Genomic DNA, 21,983 nt, shown 5'->3' with positions numbered 1-21,983 from the left:
AGTTTCTGGCCCGTCCTGCTCAGTCTGTGGAGCCGGTGGTTCTTCCCCTGAACCATTCCGCACCGCGGCGACCCCTGCCTCCAGCCTTCCGCGCCCTGCAGAGGATGTTTGTGGAACCCTCCCGTCCCGTCCCGGAGTTGTCTTCAGGCCCTGCTCTGGACTTTCTGCCCCTCGGCGGATCCAAGCGCAGCAGGGATGAAGATGACGAAGACGAAGAGGACGACGCCAAGCGCCCGCGCCTCTCCTTTTCTGAAGACGCCCCTTCCGCTTCTGCTGGGACCTTCGGGGGCTTCACCCGTTACTTCCTCCACCCCCACGTGCTCCAGGACCGTGAGTCAGACGAGGACTAAGTTTTAGACTCAGAAAGTCTGTAACGGCCACATTTACCAACCTCCACGCGCCGACCTTTGACCTCTAGAGCCTGAACTCAGTCGTTCCTACGTGTGCTCAAAAACACCAAAAGTATATCTAGAAGTAGTAGTAGTAGTCGTAGTTGTAGTAGTGGCAGTGTGTTCTTAAGAACACCAATAGTATATCTAGTAGTAGTAGTAGTAGTAGTAGTAGTAGTAGTAGTAGTAGTAGTAGCAGTAGTAGTAGTGGCACTGTGTTCTTAAGAACACCAATAGTATATCTAGTAGTAGTAGTAGTAGTAGTAGTGGCACTGTGTTCTTAAGAACACCAATAGTATATCTAGTAGTAGTAGTAGTAGCAGTAGTAGTGGCACTGTGTTCTTAAGAACACCAATAGTATATCTAGTAGTAGTAGTAGTAGCAGTAGTAGTTGTGTGTTCTTAAAAAAAACAAAAATATTTCTAGTAGTAGTAGTAGTAATAGTAGTAGTAGTAGTGGCAGTGTGTTCTTAACACCAAAAGTATATCTAGTAGTAGTAGTTATTGTAGTAGTAGTAGTAGTAGTAAACACCAAAGGTATATCTAGTAATAGTAGTATTTGTGTGTGCTTTAAAACACCAAAAGTATTTCTGTTTTTAGTATTTGTAGTAGTAGTACAGTGGCAGTCGTAGAAGTAGTAGTAGTAGTCCAATAGCAGTAGCAGTAGTAGTAGTAGTAGTATTTGTTTATGCTTTAAAAACACCAAAAGTATTTCTATTATTATTGTTATTATTAGTAGTAGTAGTAGTGTGTGCTTTTAAAATCCAAAAGACAAAAAACATATTTCTTGTAGTAGTATTATTTATGTATTTGTGTGTGCTTTAAAAACAAAAAGGCAAAAAACATATTTCCTGTTTTGTAGTAGTAGTAGTAGTAATAGTAATAGTATTTGTGTGTGCTTTGTGGTAAGTATCTGTGTCTCCAGTTTTCTCAATGTAAAAGTATCTGTGTGTGTTGAACAATGACTCTCTATTGTTCTTCTTCGTGTCATAACTGTGAGACTTTAAGACAAACTGACCCAAAAAGTTTCATGTCTCTGTTGCTCGCGTTTGTGGGACAGTCGTCCCCCCATGGGGGGGTTGTTGTTGTTGTTTTGGGGCAGCAGTGGCTCAGCTGGTAGAGTTGAACCTCTAATTCAACGGTTGGTGGTTCAATCTCAGTTACTGGCAGTGCACACTGTCGTTGTGTCCTTGGGCAAGACACTTGACCCGCCTTGCCTCCAGTGTAGATGTGTGAGTGGAGAGAGTGTGTGGGTGAATGACTGAATGACTGACTGCTGTGCTGTAACGTAAGTGTGTCTTTGGAGCCGTCTGTTCACACTTGCTGACTGTTATAAACTGTAACCAGGACATTTGGGTTTGTCCATGAACTCAGCAGTTTGTGAGACACTCCCTTCTTCCTGATTCTCTGCTTTTTGTAACTGTATTAATATGTTTAATAAAAAGATTTGACTCGTCTCTTTGTACTTTGAAACCAAAGTAATATTAAAAGGTGTGAAACATGTAGTGAAAGAGCTTATTTTCATTTAATAAAAATATAATCCTAAAATGTTTTTTTTTGAAAATGGGCCAAAACTGCAGCGTTATTTTCACCTGATGTCTTCCATGTATGACTGAGGCCGTAATATTAAAGATGAATAGGAGTGTGTTTGGGGAGGTAGGGTTGTGTGTGTTTTTGTTTTGTTTGTTTACAGGGAAACATCTGGGAGTGAGCGCGGCACCAGCAGAGGGCGTCCTGACCCAACACCACATGGGAGTGACCTGTGGATTCTCAGGAGGCCGCTGCTCCTGGTAAATGGTAAATGGTTTACACTTATTTGTTTATAGCGCTTTACATCAAGGAGCTGCTCACCCATTCACACTCTCATTCATACAGCGATGTGCGCAGGTACCGGAGGCCAGGTGGACACCACCGCAGCGCGGAGGAGCTGGATTCTGACTTTCTGATCACGAGAACACCCGCTCGACCATCTGCGCCACTGTCTTCCTTTCTTGTGGGAAGTCACATGTCACTGGCGAGCCCAGAGGAGCTCCGGTGGAGGTGAGGCGGCGCTGAAGCCGTGTCCTTCTGATGGGTCCCCCTGACTGTGCAGTGTCGCCCAGGAAGCACTTTGAGCTCTGGTAAATAAATGTATGTAAATCAGGAGGATGATTTGTGTCGTCGTTTTTGTTTATCATTTATAGATATATTATTGGAACACGGGAATAATTGACCTCTCTTTAAGTGTAGTATTATAAACAGCCCAGGTTTTGAAAAGCAGAGACTGTCCAAATGCGAGACAGGGGAGTTTGTTTTTACAGTTGCTCCACTATTACATTTCTTTCATTCAGTAGTTGAAGGTAGTTATATAGTTGTGAGACATAAGAGAGTCAAGGTCCTTTGTTTTTGCAAGTCTAGTGATTCACAAACACCAGGGATTCTCCAGGTGCTACAGAGTCATCTGCAATTTAGGGCTGGAGATGGAAAAACGGACCGGACACGGCAGGCTGTGGGTCCCAGAGAGGAACGCACCGGTGTCACACACAAAAGAGGCAGGTTTATGGTTCTCCAACCACAACACTAGTTTCTGTACTTAGAGAAAACACCTCACAAAGAAACGGAATTTACAAAAATCCACACTTTTTTACACAGCCAAGCGCTTTGAGAAAGTTGTCAACACTGGCTTGTAAAGTGCACTTTCAAGTGTAGGCCATTATTATTATTAATAAAGACAAAATATTTCAAAGCAGTCTGCCCCTTAATCCAGTATATGGACAGGTTACACATGATGAAGTATGTGAACTTTTACATGAGTCAAAATTATAGTTACTCTTTAAACAGTTTGAAAAAAATAATCATTTTGACACATAAAATAGATGTAGTTTATGTTTATTTACTTTATTCTACAGAAAACATATTTTGTTTTATATTTCTAGCATGTCCTTTGGAAATACTAGGATTTTTACAGAATTTCTTGTTTCAGTTATGATTTATGTCACTACTGAATCGCATTTTGCACTTTTGCAAAATGCTACTTTTGCTATTACTGTTGTATCAAAGCAAAGTTACTCGAGTCAACATTTTTATCTGCTCTGGCCAACATGCCAGTTACATAGTTGCTTTGCCAAAGATGACAATCATTTGGGACTTTATCTACTGCACTGACATGAAAACGACCCATCTTCCCCGGCTGGTTCTCCAACCCATCATTCTATTACAGATCCTTCAACAACATAGATTCATCAGCTCCCATTTATTGAACACCTTCAAAAGACAAAACTGCCTCAACCTTATTACAATGGAAATGGAAATTCCTGGTGGACAGAGAACTAAATCTTAAACACAAAACTATAGCATTGTGAAACAAAAGTATCTGTTAATCAATGGCACAATCAGCCAACAGATCATCCACTTTTAGGAAGGTACAGGATGTCCATGTCCTTAAAGCTGGGCAGACACTGTGCGAGTTTAGACTATTTAAAAAGTCGTGTGATCTTTCAGCCTCTCTGTGCGTCTCTGTCGTGCAGTGTACAGGAGGCTACGAGCCACGATTAGCTGCTCACGACCAACGTACGACCATGAAAGGGTTTTGAAAGGAACTTGCAACGTTAATTTTTCCAAAGATGTGCTTAAGGAAGATCCAGGATGTGTTAAACCCTGCATCAGCATCCAATTTATGCTTGTGGATAAAAATTAGGATAAATAAACGGGCCTCTATTAATTTATTCATCTATCCAGCCATTAATTGATTTATTTCTTTAAATCAATATTTTTGTTGTTTTATTGTTGCATTTTCATCACACTTAAGACACATTTTTGATACTTTCATGTTTTCAGCCTTGTTTTCTTCTCGTTTTTGTCACTATTTTTATGCTTTTTCCAAGGAGCCTTTCGATTTGGGTAAAGCCAAACTAGGGGAAAATGTGCTTTGTTCAAGTGGGTGTTATTTCCAACAATAACACTTACTGAAAACATTTTGTATGTATCTTTATCTTCTGTCTCCTCTTTCAGCTGCAGTCAAAGCTGATGAATAAGCCCTTCCCATTTCCATGTCAGAGTACGAGAACATCCTCTGTACACTCTGAAGCTGTGGCGGAGTTTGGGAGTGGCTCAAAAGCACAGGATCTTTTTTTGACAGATTTTTTAGTGTTAGTTTTTTTTTTTTTTTTTGTCAAGCTGTAAAAGCATACCTGTCCATTCAATATTAGAAAAACAAACGAAAGCGGCAACGTAACGCCGTAATAAATGCACGCATAAACAATATAATGTCGTTGCATTAGGTAATTTTGATTGTACTGATCCATATTTTTTGGTAAATTATTCAAGAACTAATATCAACAGTTGCCAAATCTAAGTGGTGGAAAAAGTGAATAACATTACCAAAACGTAAAGATACAGAAGCAAGTATTTGCTAAAATTCTACTTCAGTTGTCAAACAAAAGCCAAATTATTGAAAGTATTAGAGAATTAAAGAGGGGTATTATGCTTTTTTCAATCACATAGCACCAGTCTATAGCACATTACAATGATGACGAAACCTTCTGTTGGTCTGTAAATGCAGTAAATTAGAATAACTGCCTTGTATAAAACTGCTCTCTCAAAATGGCTGTAGTGAATGTCTTGAAATAGGGCTCTGTCTCTTTAAGAACCTCTGAGCCTTTCCAACATGCCCCCTCCACACGCTGTCTGTGGCATCACAGAGGGGGAGGGGGTTCTGCTGAGGAGCAGTGGTTGGTTACTCCAGGAGGTGGGGGCGTTCCTAGGAGGACTCAAGCAAACCTGTCCGTAAAATGGCTGCCATCAGAGTTTTTACAGATTACTCAAAAATACGTGAATGTGCCAAGGCAACACTTCAGGCATGTTTTTAATGAGGGAAATGACCCCCCCCCCCTTTAAATACGGTTGATTACTCCCGTTATTAAACGTATGTATATTCAAAGAATGAAATTCTACAGAAACTTTGGGAAATTACACTAAAATTAGTTAAAACAGGTAAAGGATACATAAATGACCTAAAAGGAATCAGATGTATGATACTTAAAACAAAAACTGGAAAAAAAAGGAACATGTTAAAACCGTTTATTAAATTTAAAGGATTAAAGATACTTCTCAGAAATATATCATCAGCTCTTAACTACAATATAATAATATGTAATTTACATAGGTTTTTTTTTTTTTTTTAAATCTGAAAATATACATACCGTTATTGTGGTTTAATAGCTTTCTGTTGAGATGTGGGTTGTAGCACTTTTTAGGACCACATGATGGCAGCACCAATCGGAATGAACAAAGTATAAACCCAGGTCCAACACCATAAAGCTTCACAAACTTTCGTTATAAAACTAAAAGATCTGAGTACATCACTCAGACATGACCGTCATCAAACACTGGCTCAAGTCCTTGATGTCCTTACATGAACTTCAGTTCTGTAGTGTTAGTAGAGCAGAGGATTGTCCAGCACTGCCACTCCGGCTGCCACACCTCCATCTGCATGAACTGAACTTTTAGTCCTCAGCAGATGACCTACTTGCTCGTTCATCACCATCTCTGTTCCCTGTCTGGAGAAGAACACAACGATTACACTGTCAATACTGCATAAATATATACAAACATAACACCCAGTTCCTATTACAAGGAACTCCTAGCCCTGGTGAGAATCTATTGTGCTCGTTTTTGTGATATAGGAGACTCAGAGAACATGCCGAGTCCACACAGAAAGGCCCAGTCTGGTCTGCGAATCAAACCAAGGACCTTTTTGCTGTGAGGAAATAGAGCAAATCGCCTAATCACCTATATACTTATTATTAAGACACTATTCAACTGCATGAAACTATGATAGGTTTTGTTTACGTGACATCAAAATATTCTAAACAACCATTTTCAGTCATGTGACTTTTGGTTGGCCCATTTAAATATAAATGAAAATGGAACAAATAAATTGTCAAATCAAATAACATAACAACTGGCTCTCTTTAGCTGCGGAGCGGGAGTTCCAAATGACAGACGGAGAATTGTCTATAGTGTGAAAAATGAGGTGGAGGGCAGCTGAGAATTGTATGGTAACAATAATAATGGTCTCAAAATGCTGATTTTTCTTTTTTGTCTTGTTTCTTGGTTAATATCGCCGTTATTATTGTAACAATCTGCATGAAAAAAAAAGATCACAATGTCTTATCTGTTAGCAAATGTAAACTAAATAATTTTCTTCTAAGGTGCTCAACTGTGGTGACAATGTCCAAAAACACATGCGTTATGTTGTGGCAGTGGCAATAATGATCAGGTACAAGATTTGTTTTTGGACATTTCTTTTTGAAACGGTTTCTCTCCCATAGTCTTGTATTATCCCCTTCCTTCCATCTGAGATTATGACAGCATCAAATTCTAGAACGTGAACGCAACTACACAATACAATGCATTTTGACACCTTCTGCTCAAAACAAAATTAATATAAATTTGATTAGATTTCATTTTCTCTGACTCACCGAACATAAGCTCCGAACACGCCCAGCTCGCTCAGACAGTTGCTGACAGTGATGGGGCTGTCCCTTCTCAGGAGGTAGTTGTGTGAAGGAGTGGGTTTGATTTTATCCATCAGAATGTATGCCGTCCTCTCTGAACCCTTTGCCTCCTGAAGTACCTTGCAGATCTCAGGTCCATAAATGTTGTTGCCTGCCAAATGTTTGAAATTAAATTAGAAGCAATGTTAAAAAATAAAATAAAAAAAAAGGGGGACTAAAGCACAGTGGAACTATAACTCGTAGATGATGATTGGGGTTATATTTATAAAAATTAAAAGGAAAAATTCATGTTTAGCAAGTACTGAAAGTAAATACCCCGAGGTCCTAAAGTTTGGGTGAGAGATGGGTTCAGCCAAACGCTTTGTGGTAACTCTGTTCACCTCGAAACGGCACAAAGTGAAGAAGAATAGAAAGAATACAATACTCCTATTTTTTTTTTACTTGTATAGCAGACTGTAGTGTTCACACACAAGGTCTATTCAGCCCAAACAAATGTGCAACAAAGTAATTGCGATTTCAATGTCATTGTGATTAAGTGTGCAGCCATAATTTCAGAAATCCACACTGACTGTACCTCCTCCTTCTCTCTGAGGCTTCAGCACATATCGCTCTGGATCTTTTAAGGCCATTTCAACAGTTTGGTCTCCTTCTGGGCCCTGGAGGCAACAGGCTGTTCAAAAGACTGCTTTGCAATGCATTGTAATTTTCTGAAAAACAATAGTCTTTTTGGATTGTGTAGCAAGAGCTTACCATGTCCAGAGTGTAGAGGCCTGCAAACGTGGCTCTCATCTGTTTGACGACTTGGTGCTCATTGGGGAAGAACCGCTCCAAAACTCCAGGCCGGGCCAACACCTGCTGGATCTTCTTGGTTCCAGCCAGGTGTGTGGCAATGTCTGGGGAGACCAGTAAAAAGAAAGCCAAACGGGGCAAAAAAAGACAAGAGCAGAACCTGTTTCCATTTGAGAAAGTATCACACACAAAGAAATACTGCAAATTTCAAATAGAAATTGTTTTTGAATTAAATTGCTGTATAATTAAAAAGTTAAATTACTTTCTATTTGTTGATGTGACCGCATCATTTCTAAACTTTCACATTTTGGACTATTTGCTCATTGATGGAGGAACTTTATTAATCACAGAGTTGAATACTAGACCCCATTTTCAAATGTTTACGCCTTAGGGACAATGGTTTCCCTAACCTTTGTAGGGGCTTAACTTTTTAAATACATACGAGCATACATACATACATACATACATACATACATACATACATAGATACATAGATACATAGATACATACATACAGTTTCAAATGTACTCTTCTGTTAAATGTGTGAATTACTTTGTTTACACTTTTTAAGTCACATGTCGTAAAGCGTTTCATTATGTCAATTTGTGTTTTTGTACAAAGTATTTTTGCAAGAAAATGTTCAATAAAAATAAACTATTTCCTTATTGCTGTTTTTCACTTGAGAGACACAATGGGTTATTGGCTTTGCCTCTAAAAACAGGCTGTCAAACACAATCGCTCTCCAAAGTAAAATAAAACCTGGAACCTCCTTGGCTAATGGTGCAACAACTGATTCCTCCCTCGCTCCTTTTATTTGCAGGAATGGACTCGTCTTTAATTAAATAATATTATTAATATTTTTAATATCAAGAAGAAGGATACGGACGTTGCTCTTAATCTTGTTTTATTTTTGCCTTTCTACAGCTCGATTTTATTTTTATGGCGTCGCCGAAGTTGACGTCGTTGTCATGGCGACAGATGCGCTATATAAACTGCGAGTTGCTGGAAAATCATTCCTGTCACTGCGACACCCGAGAGAGAGATTACACGAGAGGTCTGTATCGTCATTTCACACCAAGTTTATGTCAATTCTTGGTCTTAGACACATTCAAAACGCTTTCTAACACTTTGTTTCTGTGCTTGTATGTGTTTTTTTGTTTTCCAGATTTACGAACAAACGCTCAACTTTGACTGATCATCATGGCACGGACTCTGGACCGCTTCCCTGGGGGTAAGTGTCTTTACAATACTGTATATCAACAAATATGACTAAAATAGCAGGAATTTTCTTTGTTAGTACCAGTTTTGTCCGTGTGAGGGCAATGCGGCGTTTGCTAATGCTAAAGTTTTGGTCTAAAGTGGTCAAGTTGAAGCTAATGGAATTGGTCAGGTGAGAGGGGTTAGTAACTTTCACTCGACGATTTCTTGTTTGAGCATGGTTAATACCTGATAAAAATGGCTTATATTTATCAGTAGGAGTCCTAAGTAAAAAGTTATCAAGGAATTTGTTAGAAACATGAAGTAGTTTAGTTTCACGGCGTCGTTGTTGTGGCCCTAAGTGGTAAGGCTAGTGAAAAGGTCAGTCTTGAGACTCGTTGCTTACTTGGTAACTTTCAATCGTCTGTTTCTTTTTTGGACACGGTTAATACCTGATACAAACTGCTGACATTCATCAGTAGGATTCTTAAGTAAAACATCATCAAGGAATTTGTTGGAAAACAGAGGTATTTTAGTTTGTGGGCGTCGAAATTCACTGGTGTTTGATGTAAACCTTTCCAGTTCAACATTCTAGATTATTTCTCAGAAATGCATTTGCTTTGCTGAAAAAGTAGTCAACTTTTGATGCTTCTTAGGTTTGACTGGCACTACCAGGTGCCCTGTGAACTTTGGCAAGACATGCCAGATTAAGGTCAGTCATTTTAAACTTATTATTGTTCATTTATGGAAGCTAATTAACATGAATTGGTTATTACATTCGTTCGTGCCAACTGGACTAAAACTAAATTCAAAGTTCTTTTTTGAGACTTAAACTATGTCAAATGTCCAGCTATTTTCGTCGATGAAAATATGACTAGATAAAAATGAAATGAAGAGACTAAAATCATCCCAACTTCCACTGACAGTTTGAAAGAGCCTCATATCATTTAAATTCACTGCCAAAGGCACAGCTGTGAGCTTTGTTCATTTGGGAGAGGCTCCATGAAGCAGAGGACCTTAATAATATATGATTATAATAAACATTATAAATGCAAATTCGCCTAAATTAGTCTTCAATGTATTTATTCAACAAAAACTTGACTAAAGAGGAAGAGAATTATTTGACTAAAGGACATTTCCATCAAAAGACTTAAGACTAAAACTAAATGAAAATATGTTGTGAAAATGAACACTGGTTTGTGCTGTTGCTCATGTTTGTCTGTTTCAGACCCTGTGGACGCTCCGTGGTATCTTCTGTGGGACGACACGTGGGACGCCCCGGAGGACGTGGTCGACGCAGACGAGGACGACGTAGGTGAGTTTGGGGGTCTTGGGGGTCTTTTTTTCTTGCGTGTGTTGGAAGAGGAAGAGGAAGATGATGAAGAGGAGGACGACGAGGAGGATGAGGTGGAGGTGGAGTACTGGGAGGACGAAGAGGACGTCTTCATCATCGAGGAGGAGGAGGAGGAGGAGGAGGAAGACCAGTGCGTGCCTGGAGAAGAGTCTTTGGCCCCTCCAAAGGAAGAGGAAGACGACGAAGAGGACAGCGATGAAGAGGAGGAGGACATGGACGACGGTCGTCTTTCAGAGGAGGAGGACATGGACGACGGTCGTCTTTCAGAGGAGGAGGACATGGACGACGGTCGTCTTTCAGAGGAGGAGGACATGGACGATGGTCGTCTTTCAGAGGAGGAGGACATGGACGACGGTCGTCTTTCAGAGGAGGAGGACATGGACGACGGTCGTCTTTCAGAGGAGGAGGACATGGACGACGGTCGTCTTTCAGAGGAAGATGAAGACCAGTGCGTGCCTGGAGACGAGTTTCTGGCCCGTCCTGCTCAGTCTGTGGAGCCGGTGGTTCTTCCCCTGAACCATTCCGCACCGCGGCGACCCCTGCCTCCAGCCTTCCGCGCCCTGCAGAGGATGTTTGTGGAACCCTCCCATCCCGTCCCGGAGTTGTCTTCAGGCCCTGCTCTGGACTTTCTGCCCCTCGGCGGATCCAAGCGCAGCAGGGATGAAGATGACGAAGATGAAGAGGACGACGCCAAGCGCCCGCGCCTCTCCTTTTCTGAAGACGCCCCTTCCGCTTCTGCTGGGACCTTCGGGGGCTTCACCCGTTACTTCCTCCACCCCCACGTGCTCCAGGACCGTGAGTCAGACGAGGACTAAGTTTTAGACTCAGAAAGTCTGTAACGGCCACATTTACCAACCTCCACGCGCCGACCTTTGACCTCTAGAGCCTGAACGCAGTCGTTCCTACGTGTGCTTAAAAACACCAAAAGTATATCTAGAAGTAGTAGTAGTAGTCGTAGTTGTAGTAGTGGCAGTGTGTTCTTAAGAACACCAATAGTATATCTAGTAGTAGTAGTAGTAGTAGTAGCAGTAGTAGTAGTAGTGGCACTGTGTTCTTAAGAACACCAATAGTATATCTAGTAGTAGTAGTAGTAGTAGTAGTAGTAGTGGCACTGTGTTCTTAAGAACACCAATAGTATATCTAGTAGTAGTAGTAGTAGTAGTAGCAGTAGTAGTAGTAGTGGCACTGTGTTCTTAAGAACACCAATAGTATATCTAGTAGTAGTAGTAGTAGTAGTAGTAGTAGTGGCACTGTGTTCTTAAGAACACCAATAGTATATCTAGTAGTAGTAGTAGTAGCAGTAGTAGTTGTGTGTTCTTAAGAAAAACAAACATATTTCTAGTAGTAGTAGTAGTAGTAGTAGTAGTAGTAATAGTAGTAGTAGTAGTGGCAGTGTGTTCTTAACACCAAAAGTATATCTAGTAGTAGTAGTTATTGTAGTAGTAGTAGTAGTAGTTGTAGTAGTAGTAAACACCAAAGGTATATCTAGTAATAGTAGTATTTGTGTGTGCTTTAAAACACCAAAAGTATTTCTGTTTTTAGTATTTGTAGTAGTACAGTGGCAGTCGTAGAAGTAGTAGTAGTAGTCCAATAGCAGTAGCAGTAGTAGTAGTAGTAGTAGTATTTGTTTATGCTTTAAAAACACCAAAAGTATTTCTATTATTATTATTAGTAGTAGTAGTAGTAGTAGTGTGTGCTTTTAAAATCCAAAAGACAAAAAACATATTTCTTGTAGTAGTATTATTTATGTATTTGTGTGTGCTTTAAAAACAAAAAGGCAAAAAATAAATTTCCTGTTTTGTAGTAGTAGTAGTAGTAGTAGTAGTAGTAGTAGTAGTAGTAGTAGTATTTGTGTGTGCTTTAAAAACAAAAAGACAAAAAACATATTTCCTGTTTTGTAGTAGTAGTAGTAGTAATAGTATTTGTGTGTGCTTTGTGGTAAGTATCTGTGTCTCCAGTTTTCTCAATGTAAAAGTATCTGTGTGTGTTGAACAATGACTCTCTATTGTTCTTCTTCGTGTCATAACTGTGAGACTTTAAGACAAACTGACCCAAAAAGTTTCATGTCTCTGTTGCTCGGGTTTGTGGGACAGTCGTCCCCCCATGGGGGGGTTGTTGTTGTTGTTGTTTTGGGGCAGCAGTGGCTCAGCTGGTAGAGTTGAACCTCTAATTCAACGGTTGGTGGTTCAATCTCAGTTACTGGCAGTGCACACTGTCGTTGTGTCCTTGGGCAAGACACTTGACCCGCCTTGCCTCCAGTGTAGATGTGTGAGTGGAGAGAGTGTGTGGGTGAATGACTGAATGACTGACTGCTGTGCTGTAACGTAAGTGTGTCTTTGGAGCCGTCTGTTCACACTTGCTGACTGTTATAAACTGTAACCAGGACATTTGGGTTTGTCCATGAACTCAGCAGTTTGTGAGACACTCCCTTCTTCCTGATTCTCTGCTTTTTGTAACTGTATTAATATGTTTAATAAAAAGATTTGACTCGTCTCTTTGTACTTTGAAACCAAAGCAATATTAAAAGGTGTGAAACATGTAGTGAAAGAGCTTATTTTCATTTAATAAAAATATAATCATAAAATGTTTTTTTGAAAATGGGCCAAAACTGCAGCGTTATTTTCACCTGATGTCTTCCATGTATGACTGAGGCTGTAATATTAAAGATGAATAGGAGTGTGTTTGGGGAGGTAGGGTTGTGTGTGTTTTTGTTTTGTTTACAGGGAAACATCTGGGAGTGAGCGCGGCACCAGCAGAGGGCGTCCTGACCCAACACCACATGGGAGTGACCTGTGGATTCTCAGGAGGCCGCTGCTCCTGGTAAATGGTAAATGGTTTACACTTATTTGTTTATAGCGCTTTACATCAAGGAGCCGCTCACTCATTCACACTCTCATTCATACAGCGATGTGCGCAGGTACCGGAGGCCAGGTGGACACCACCGCAGCGCGGAGGAGCTGGATTCTGACCTTCTGATCACGAGAACACCCGCTCGACCATCTGCGCCACTGTCTTCCTTTCTTGTGGAGAAGTCGCATGTCACTGGCAAGCCCAGAGGAGCTCCGGTGGAGGTGAGGCGGCGCTGCAGCCGTGTCCTTCTGATGCGTCCCCCTGAGGAAGCACTTTGAGCTGTGGTAAATAAATGTATGTAAATGATGATTTGTATCGTCGTTTTTGTTTATCATTTATAGATATATTATTGGAACACGGGAATAATTGACCTCTCTTTAAGTGTAGTATTATAAACAGCCCAGGTTTTGAAAAGCAGAGACTGTCCAAATGCGAGACAGGGGAGTTTGTTTTTACAGTTGCTCCACTATTACATTTCTTTCATTCAGTAGTTGAAGGTAGTTATATAGTTGTGAGACATAAGAGAGTCAAGGTCCTTTGTTTTTGCAAGTCTAGTGATTCACAAACACCAGGGATTCTCCAGGTGCTACAGAGTCATCTGCAATTTAGGGCTGGAGATGGAAAAACGGACCGGACACGGCAGGCTGTGGGTCCCAGAGAGGAACGCACCAGTGTCACACACAAAGGCGGCAGGTTTATGGTTCTCCAATCACTACCTTTCAAACACTAGTTTCTGTACTTAGAGAAAACACGTCCCAAAGAAACGGAATTTACAAAAATCCACACTTTTTTACACAGCCAAGCGCTTTGAGAAAGTTGTCAACACTGACTTGTAAAGTGCACTTTCAAGTGTAGGCCATTATTATTAATAAAGACAAAATATATCAAAGCAGTCTGCCCCTTAATCCAGTATACGGACAGGTTACACATGATGAAGTATGTGAACTTTTACATGAGTCAAAATTATAGTTACTCTTTAAACAGTTTGAAAAAATAATCATTTTGACACATAAAATAGATGTAGTTTATGTTTATTTACTTTATTCTACAGAAAACATATTTTGTTTTATATTTCTAGCATGTCCTTTGGAAATACTAGGATTTTTACAGAATTTCTTGTTTCAGTTATGATTTATGTCACTACTGAATCGCATTTTGCACTTTTGCAAAATGCTACTTTTGCTATTACTGTTGTATCAAAGCAAAGTTACTCGAGTCAACATTTTTATCTGCTCTGGCCAACATGCCAGTTACATAGTTGCTTTGCCAAAGATGACAATCATTTGGGACTTTATCTACTGCACTGACATGAAAACGACCCATCTTCCCCGGCTGGTTCTCCAACCCATCATTCTATTACAGATCCTTCAACAACATAGATTCATCAGCTCCCATTTATTGAACACCTTCAAAAGACAAAACTGCCTCAACCTTATTACAATGGAAATGGAAATTCCTGGTGGACAGAGAACTAAATCTTAAACACAAAACTATAGCATTGTGAAACAAAAGTATCTGTTAATCAATGGCACAATCAGCCAACAGATCATCCACTTTTAGGAAGGTACAGGATGTCCATGTCCTTAAAGCTGGGCAGACACTGTGCGAGTTTAGACTATTTAAAAAGTCGTGTGATCTTTCAGCCTCTCTGTGCGTCTCTGTCGTGCAGTGTACAGGAGGCTACGAGCCACGATTAGCTGCTCACGACCAACGTACGACCATGAAAGGGTTTTGAAAGGAACTTGCAACGTTAATTTTTCCAAAGATGTGCTTAAGGAAGATCCAGGATGTGTTAAACCCTGCATCAGCATCCAATTTATGCTTGTGGATAAAAATTAGGATAAATAAACGGGCCTCTATTAATTTATTCATCTATCCAGCCATTAATTGATTTATTTCTTTAAATCAATATTTTTGTTGTTTTATTGTTGCATTTTCATCACACTTAAGACACATTTTTGATACTTTCATGTTTTCAGCCTTGTTTTCTTCTCGTTTTTGTCACTATTTTTATGCTTTTTCCAAGGAGCCTTTCGATTTGGGTAAAGCCAAACTAGGGGAAAATGTGCTTTGTTCAAGTGGGTGTTATTTCCAACAATAACACTTACTGAAAACATTTTGTATGTATCTTTATCTTCTGTCTCCTCTTTCAGCTGCAGTCAAAGCTGATGAATAAGCCCTTCCCATTTCCATGTCAGAGTACGAGAACATCCTCTGTACACTCTGAAGCTGTGGCGGAGTTTGGGAGTGGCTCAAAAGCACAGGATCTTTTTTTGACAGATTTTTTAGTGTTAGTTTTTTTTTTTTTTTTTGTCAAGCTGTAAAAGCATACCTGTCCATTCAATATTAGAAAAACAAACGAAAGCGGCAACGTAACGCCGTAATAAATGCACGCATAAACAATATAATGTCGTTGCATTAGGTAATTTTGATTGTACTGATCCATATTTTTTGGTAAATTATTCAAGAACTAATATCAACAGTTGCCAAATCTAAGTGGTGGAAAAAGTGAATAACATTACCAAAACGTAAAGATACAGAAGCAAGTATTTGCTAAAATTCTACTTCAGTTGTCAAACAAAAGCCAAATTATTGAAAGTATTAGAGAATTAAAGAGGGGTATTATGCTTTTTTCAATCACATAGCACCAGTCTATAGCACATTACAATGATGACGAAACCTTCTGTTGGTCTGTAAATGCAGTAAATTAGAATAACTGCCTTGTATAAAACTGCTCTCTCAAAATGGCTGTAGTGAATGTCTTGAAATAGGGCTCTGTCTCTTTAAGAACCTCTGAGCCTTTCCAACATGCCCCCTCCACACGCTGTCTGTGGCATCACAGAGGGGGAGGGGGTTCTGCTGAGGAGCAGTGGTTGGTTACTCCAGGAGGTGGGGGCGTTCCTAGGAGGACTCAAGCAAACCTGTCCGTAAAATGGCTGCCATCAGAGTTTTTACAGATTACTCAAAAATACGTGAATGTGCCAAGGCAACACTTCAGGCATGTTTTTAATGAGGGAAATGACCCCCCCCCCCTTTAAATACGGTTGATTACTCCCGTTATTAAACGTATGTATATTCAAAGAATGAAATTCTACAGAAACTTTGGGAAATTACACTAAAATTAGTTAAAACAGGTAAAGGATACATAAATGACCTAAAAGGAATCAGATGTATGATACTTAAAACAAAAACTGGAAAAAAAAGGAACATGTTAAAACCGTTTATTAAATTTAAAGGATTAAAGATACTTCTCAGAAATATATCATCAGCTCTTAACTACAATATAATAATATGTAATTTACATAGGTTTTTTTTTTTTTTTTAAATCTGAAAATATACATACCGTTATTGTGGTTTAATAGCTTTCTGTTGAGATGTGGGTTGTAGCACTTTTTAGGACCACATGATGGCAGCACCAATCGGAATGAACAAAGTATAAACCCAGGTCCAACACCATAAAGCTTCACAAACTTTCGTTATAAAACTAAAAGATCTGAGTACATCACTCAGACATGACCGTCATCAAACACTGGCTCAAGTCCTTGATGTCCTTACATGAACTTCAGTTCTGTAGTGTTAGTAGAGCAGAGGATTGTCCAGCACTGCCACTCCGGCTGCCACACCTCCATCTGCATGAACTGAACTTTTAGTCCTCAGCAGATGACCTACTTGCTCGTTCATCACCATCTCTGTTCCCTGTCTGGAGAAGAACACAACGATTGCACTGTCAATACTGCATAAATATATACAAATATAACACCCAGTTCCTATTACAGGGAACTCCTAGCCCTGGTGAGAATCTATTGTGCTCGTTTTTGTGATATAGGAGACTCAGAGAACATGCCGAGTCCACACAGAAAGGCCCAGTCTGGTCTGCGAATCAAACCAAGGACCTTTTTGCTGTGAGGAAATAGAGCAAATCGCCTAATCACCAATATACTTATTATTAAGACACTATTCTACTGCATGAAACTATGAATAGGTTTTGTTTACGTGACATCAAAATATTCTAAACAACCATTTTCAGTCATGTGACTTTTGGTTGGCCCATTTAAATATAAATGAAAATGGAACAAATCAGTTGTCAAATCAAATAACAAAACAACTGGCTCTCTTTAGTTGCGGGCGGGAGTTCCAAATGACAGACGGAGAATTGTCTATAGTGTGAAAAATGAGGTGGAGGGCAGCTGAGAATTGTATGGTAACAATAATAATGGTCTCAAAATGCAGATTTTTCTTTTTTGTCTTGTTTACTGGTTAATATCGCCGTTATTACTGTAACAATCTGCATGAAAAAAAAAAGATCACAATGTCTGTTAGCAAATGTAAACTAAATCATTTTCTTCTAAGGTGCTCAACTGTGGTGACAATGTCCAAAAACACATGCGTTTTGTTGTGGCAGGTTCGGGAACCTAATTGCTACCAAATAATGATCAGGTACAAGATTTGTTTTTGGACATTTCTTTTTGAAACGGTTTCTCTCCCATAGTGTTGTATTATCCCCTTCCCTCCAACTGAGATTATGACAGCATCAAATTCGAGAACGTGAACGCAACTACACAATACAATGCATTTTGACACCTTCTGCTCAAAACAAAATTAATATAAATTTGATTAGATTTCATTTTCTCTGACTCACCGAACATAAGCTCCGAACACGCCCAGCTCGCTCAGACAGTTGCTGACAGTGATGGGGCTGTCCCTTCTCAGGAGGTAGTTGTGTGAAGGAGTGGGTTTGATTTTATCCATCAGAATGTATGCCGTCCTCTCTGAACCCTTTGCCTCCTGAAGTACCTTGCAGATCTCAGGTCCATAAATGTTGTTGCCTGCCAAATGTTTGAAATTAAATTTGGAAGCAATGTTAAAAAAAAAAAGAAAAAAAAAAGGAGACTAAAGCACAGTGGAACTATAACTCGTAGATGATGATTGGGGTTATATATATAAACTAGGTCCTAAAGTTTGGGTGAGAGATGGGTTCAGCCAAATGCTTTGTGGTAACTCTGTTCACCTCGAAACGGCACAAAGTGAAGAAGAATAGAAAGAATACAATACTCCTATTTTTTTTTTTACTTGTATAGCAGACTGTAGTGTTCACACAGAAGGTCTATTCAGCCCAAACAAATGTGCAACAAAGTAATTGCGATTTCAATGTCATTGTGATTAAGTGTGCAGCCATAATTTCAGAAATCCACACTGACTGTACCTCCTCCTTCTCTCTGAGGCTTCAGCACATATCGCTCTGGATCTTTTAAGGCCATTTCAACAGTTTGGTCTCCTTCTGGGCCCTGGAGGCAACAGGCTGTTCAAAAGACTGCTTTGCAATGCATTGTAATTTTCTGAAAAACAATAGTCTTTTTGGATTGTGTAGCAAGAGCTTACCATGTCCAGAGTGTAGAGGCCTGCAAACGTGGCTCTCATCTGTTTGACCACTTGGTGCTCATTGGGGAAGAACCGCTCCAAAACTCCAGGCCGGGCCAACACCTGCTGGATCTTCTTGGTTCCAGCCAGGTGTGTGGCAATGTCTGGGCACTTGATGGCACGAGAGCGCTCCATCATAAGTCGGGTGTCCCAGTCCTAAAAAAAACAATAATAATCATTCACACAAATTACAATTACCTACTTTTTACTATTCCAACACTGCAATATTGTTATGATGGGAGATACACAACCTGAACTAACACTGGGCACACAAAACTGGACTAAAACAAATTCTACAGATTCATCAATTTCTAAAAAGGAGTTTATAACTAAAAAAGCTTTTCACTGAAAAATATAAACATCACCACATTTGAGTTATGCTGGTCTGAGGAGACACTGGTGTTGGAGTTGATTGGAGTTGAACACAATTGTAAAAGAATTTGGTGTTTAAAATCTTAAACAAACAGTAGGCCCGATGGGCAACCATGCATAAGAAAGTTTGTTTAACTCTCAGGAGCATGTGCAGCTCTGACCAAATAGAAAACAGTAGAATGGCAACATGTAAGAAAATGTTCAAAATAACACGTACTATATCGTTAAAGTGAATACATTTGGAGACCGTTGTTGAAAACATAATAAAGTACACAAGACACTGCAGGAGCAGACGCACACTCTGATCTGGGCCTCAGTAACATGCAATGAATGCAAGCAAACTACCACAGCAACCAAAACATACTAGCTTCATTCAATATGTGCCAAAATGGTATGTTTAGAATCACATATTGATCAATGAAGCCACTGATGAGACTGTTTTTTTCTGACCTGTTGGGATTTGTACTGCTGAGGGACATAGCCGTTCCTGAAGTACACCACAGCAACTTCCATACCATCGCTGAAATAGAAAACAAACCATGTCAAATGCAATCATTGGTAAGAAAATATTTAGGAGACTTACAGCATACTTTTAGTCAAATCTAGATATTAAGACCATTACCCATGTAATCTACAGAGTAATATAAAAATTGACAGTTATGAACAATCTATAATGAATGAGTATCCTACTCAGCCAAAAATAATATATTTATTGAAATGTTACCACTTATTATGGTAATCACAATCCTGCTGTAACATGTCATTTTTACCTCTTGGGTATGAATAAAGAACATCTAAGATTACAAACACTTGAAGCCAAACTTGTACATTAGCATATTTACATAATCAGCTTCTTGTCCTGATCCAGTGAGGCACGTGCACACAGATCTTCAAACGTTCTTCGAATTGTTAAGACATTTCTAAAAAGGAAATGGCCACAATTCAGAATTCAAAATTACATAAAACCCAAATACAATATTTTTAGCACAATTAAGAGGGATGACCACCTACAGCTTTAGCAGCTCCATCTCTACACATCGTTGGTCGTAAATATTTCTTTCATCGTCTGATGTCAGCATCAGGACCACCGCTCTGGAAAAATACCATAGTTCATTGTTTATCCAATAAAATGATCATACTCAAAAGTAGGCTATGACATGATCGGAAATCCTACTTCTCTGATCCGTACAGTTCCTTGGCTTTGGCGATGGCTCTGGCAAGACCAGCTGCAGGGTTGTTGTCCAAAATAGCCTTGCTCTCCTCCAAGCATCCAGCCACTCTCAGGACATGTCTGTCAACAAATAATCACATCAATACACGGCATTCGTTCTCTGCTTTGTTGTGATAAGAAGACTTTGATGACAGATTAAACTAAAGCAAAGTGTAAAGTGTAAAGTACAGAGGGTAGAGCAGCAAGAGTAACATGGCTTTATAATATTTTTTATGCAGAGGTAAAAAGTTGTCATCCAAATATTAACATGAATAAAAGTGAAAATACTGCATAAGAACTGAGTAATTGTTTGTAAAATGTTTATAATTCCAAAAAGCAAAATAAAAATAGATGAGAAAAGTGCACTAATATTTTCCTATGTCAACCTACTTATTTTAAGTACTAATATTAATCCATTAAAGAGATTGTGTTGTAATGCTTTATGCACATGAATGAATGTAGCCAGGTACTACCCGCCTCTAGTACAGGACTTACTTGTGTACATTGACCACACCTGCAGCAAGACCTCCAAAACTGGCGGAAATAGTGTTGATTTCAATCTGTTTGAGTGAGGACGTCCCATCATCCCTCTGGTCCAGCATGTAGTCAGAACGGTTCAGACCAAGTACCACAGGCTAGGGAGAGTAGATTAACATTAGGAACAGAATGTAGTAGAAGAATAGTCACATATAGCATACCTGAGAACTTCCTTCTATCAGAACCTGTTTGTGGATTTTGAATAGTCTTGCAGTGAAATCATCCACCTCTACAGTGCTGCAAAAAGTAGATAGTTGTTATCTCACAAATGTAACACAACCAGGAGAACTGGTGTAAGTGGACATTCAGAAAAAGAAGGGTATTCGTATTTTCTATTTGTATTTGCCTTCAGAAATGCTATTTAATCAGTTTCTACAGTATATGCACACTGCTCGAGCAATAGTGACAAACAATGGCACTTGAATACTTATACTACTAAGTTTATTATACCGTCTGATGGCTGTGAAAAGTTTAAAGTCTACCTGGCCAAAGCCTCCTCAATGAAGTCTGCGTTTTGGCTGATCCTGTCGACTAGAGTGTTGTAGTGTGTCTGTACTTCCAGGGCCTGCTGGAAAACAGCTTTAGGCACATGGGTGGGGAAGAGGGTAAAGGGAGCGTAGGTCACCAGCTGCAAAACAAGCACATTATAGTGTCAACCAAGGGTTATTCATGTTTTTCCTTGTATGTGAGTGTACCTCTGCTGAGTTGGAGGCTTCTTTGGTTCTCAATAGTACGCCATACAAAAGTGCTGCATCTTTGGCATCTTTTGCAAGGCTTCCCACCTGTGCTGTATCCTTCATCATGGCATTTATTGTTCCCTGGGCCATGCTGTTTCACCTAGGACAACAAACATGTAAACAACAGATGAAAAGGCTGGATTTGTAGTCAGGTGATGTCTAGTTTGTGGTAGTGTATCTTGATGTGGAACGTATTGTGAGGAGCGGTGTCTAGTTTTGTTGGGTGTTTCTTTTTTCAATCATGATTAATTATTATTTCTAACGTTAGTGTTACTTTTGTGGGAGAAAACGCTCCTCAAATAACACCGAAAAGCCCAAAACAGCAAGTCTCGAGGGGTGTATCTTACCAATGACAGCAGCTCGTGCAACCGCTTCCTCAACGCGTAGTAGTTTTGGCAGCGAAATATTGTTTGTCAAGACACACCAAGCAATGATCAAATGTTTCTTTACCTTGACGCAATAATCTCGGCGTATCCCTTTGTAATTACAGCCTTTATGCCTCGCTTGAATAATGAAAGGCACAGAAAGTAAACCCACATACCACGCACACTTTGGGTCTTGATCCACGGTCTTGCAGGATTGGCTGAAACAGATACTTCCTGTTTCATTCAGCCAATGGGAGCGCTAGACGTTT

The 21,983-nt window shown here is 39.7% G+C and overlaps 2 protein-coding genes and 1 long non-coding RNA gene across 4 annotated transcripts; 1 reads left to right on the top strand and 2 right to left on the bottom strand.

Moving 5' to 3' along the window:
- Window positions 1–5,588: 5,588 nt before the first annotated feature.
- LOC306964426 (glutathione synthetase-like) lies at window positions 5,589–7,844 on the bottom strand (the record flags this gene model as incomplete). The annotated part of the gene is made up of 5 exons (XM_079558418.1): window positions 5,589–5,925; window positions 6,850–7,036; window positions 7,460–7,541; window positions 7,636–7,778; window positions 7,835–7,844. 5 exons carry the CDS (start codon window positions 7,842–7,844, stop codon window positions 5,802–5,804), a joined length of 546 nt encoding a protein of 181 aa, XP_079414544.1. The 3' UTR covers window positions 5,589–5,801.
- Window positions 7,845–8,657: 813 nt separating this feature from the next.
- LOC306963909 lies at window positions 8,658–10,232 on the top strand. Its single transcript, XR_013792931.1, has 4 exons — window positions 8,658–8,728; window positions 8,840–8,905; window positions 9,528–9,583; window positions 10,100–10,232. It is a non-coding gene; the product is annotated as an uncharacterized lncRNA (long non-coding RNA).
- Window positions 10,233–16,438: 6,206 nt separating this feature from the next.
- LOC306963865 (glutathione synthetase-like) lies at window positions 16,439–21,917 on the bottom strand. 2 transcript variants are annotated; one of them, XM_079557615.1, is made up of 13 exons: window positions 21,800–21,917; window positions 21,308–21,449; window positions 21,095–21,240; window positions 20,774–20,849; window positions 20,571–20,710; window positions 20,040–20,156; window positions 19,877–19,957; window positions 19,708–19,785; window positions 19,316–19,385; window positions 18,455–18,649; window positions 18,279–18,360; window positions 17,715–17,901; window positions 16,439–16,775 (listed from the first exon to the last, which is right to left on the bottom strand). In XM_079557615.1, the coding sequence occupies exons 2-13, from the start codon at window positions 21,437–21,439 to the stop codon at window positions 16,652–16,654; spliced, it is 1,428 nt and encodes a 475-aa protein (XP_079413741.1). In that variant the 5' UTR covers window positions 21,440–21,449; window positions 21,800–21,917; the 3' UTR covers window positions 16,439–16,651. The 2 variants fall into 2 exon arrangements, with proteins under 2 accessions (XP_079413741.1, XP_079413740.1); XM_079557614.1 differs by having other exon boundaries at window positions 21,697–21,910.
- Between the last annotated feature and the right edge of the window lie 66 nt (window positions 21,918–21,983).

Source organism: Gobius niger (genome assembly GCF_951799975.1).
Source record: "Gobius niger genome assembly, chromosome: 6".
NCBI classification, from domain to species: domain Eukaryota; kingdom Metazoa; phylum Chordata; class Actinopteri; order Gobiiformes; family Gobiidae; genus Gobius; species Gobius niger.
Note: the sequence above shows the minus strand (reverse complement) of the source record. Positions and strands in the feature narration are given on the sequence as shown.

Bases quoted from the DNA above. Each gene is read 5' to 3' on its own strand.
- LOC306963865 (XM_079557615.1), bottom strand. From the start codon at position 21,439: ATGGCCCAGGGAACAATAAATGCCATGATGAAGGATACAGCACAGGTG. The intron at 18,650-19,315 runs GTCAGAAAAAAA...TGTTTTTTTTAG, and splicing joins AGCAGTACAAATCCCAACAG to GACTGGGACACCCGACTTAT. The intron at 16,776-17,714 runs GTGAGTCAGAGA...GTTCTTCTCCAG, and splicing joins GTGTTCGGAGCTTATGTTCG to ACAGGGAACAGAGATGGTGA.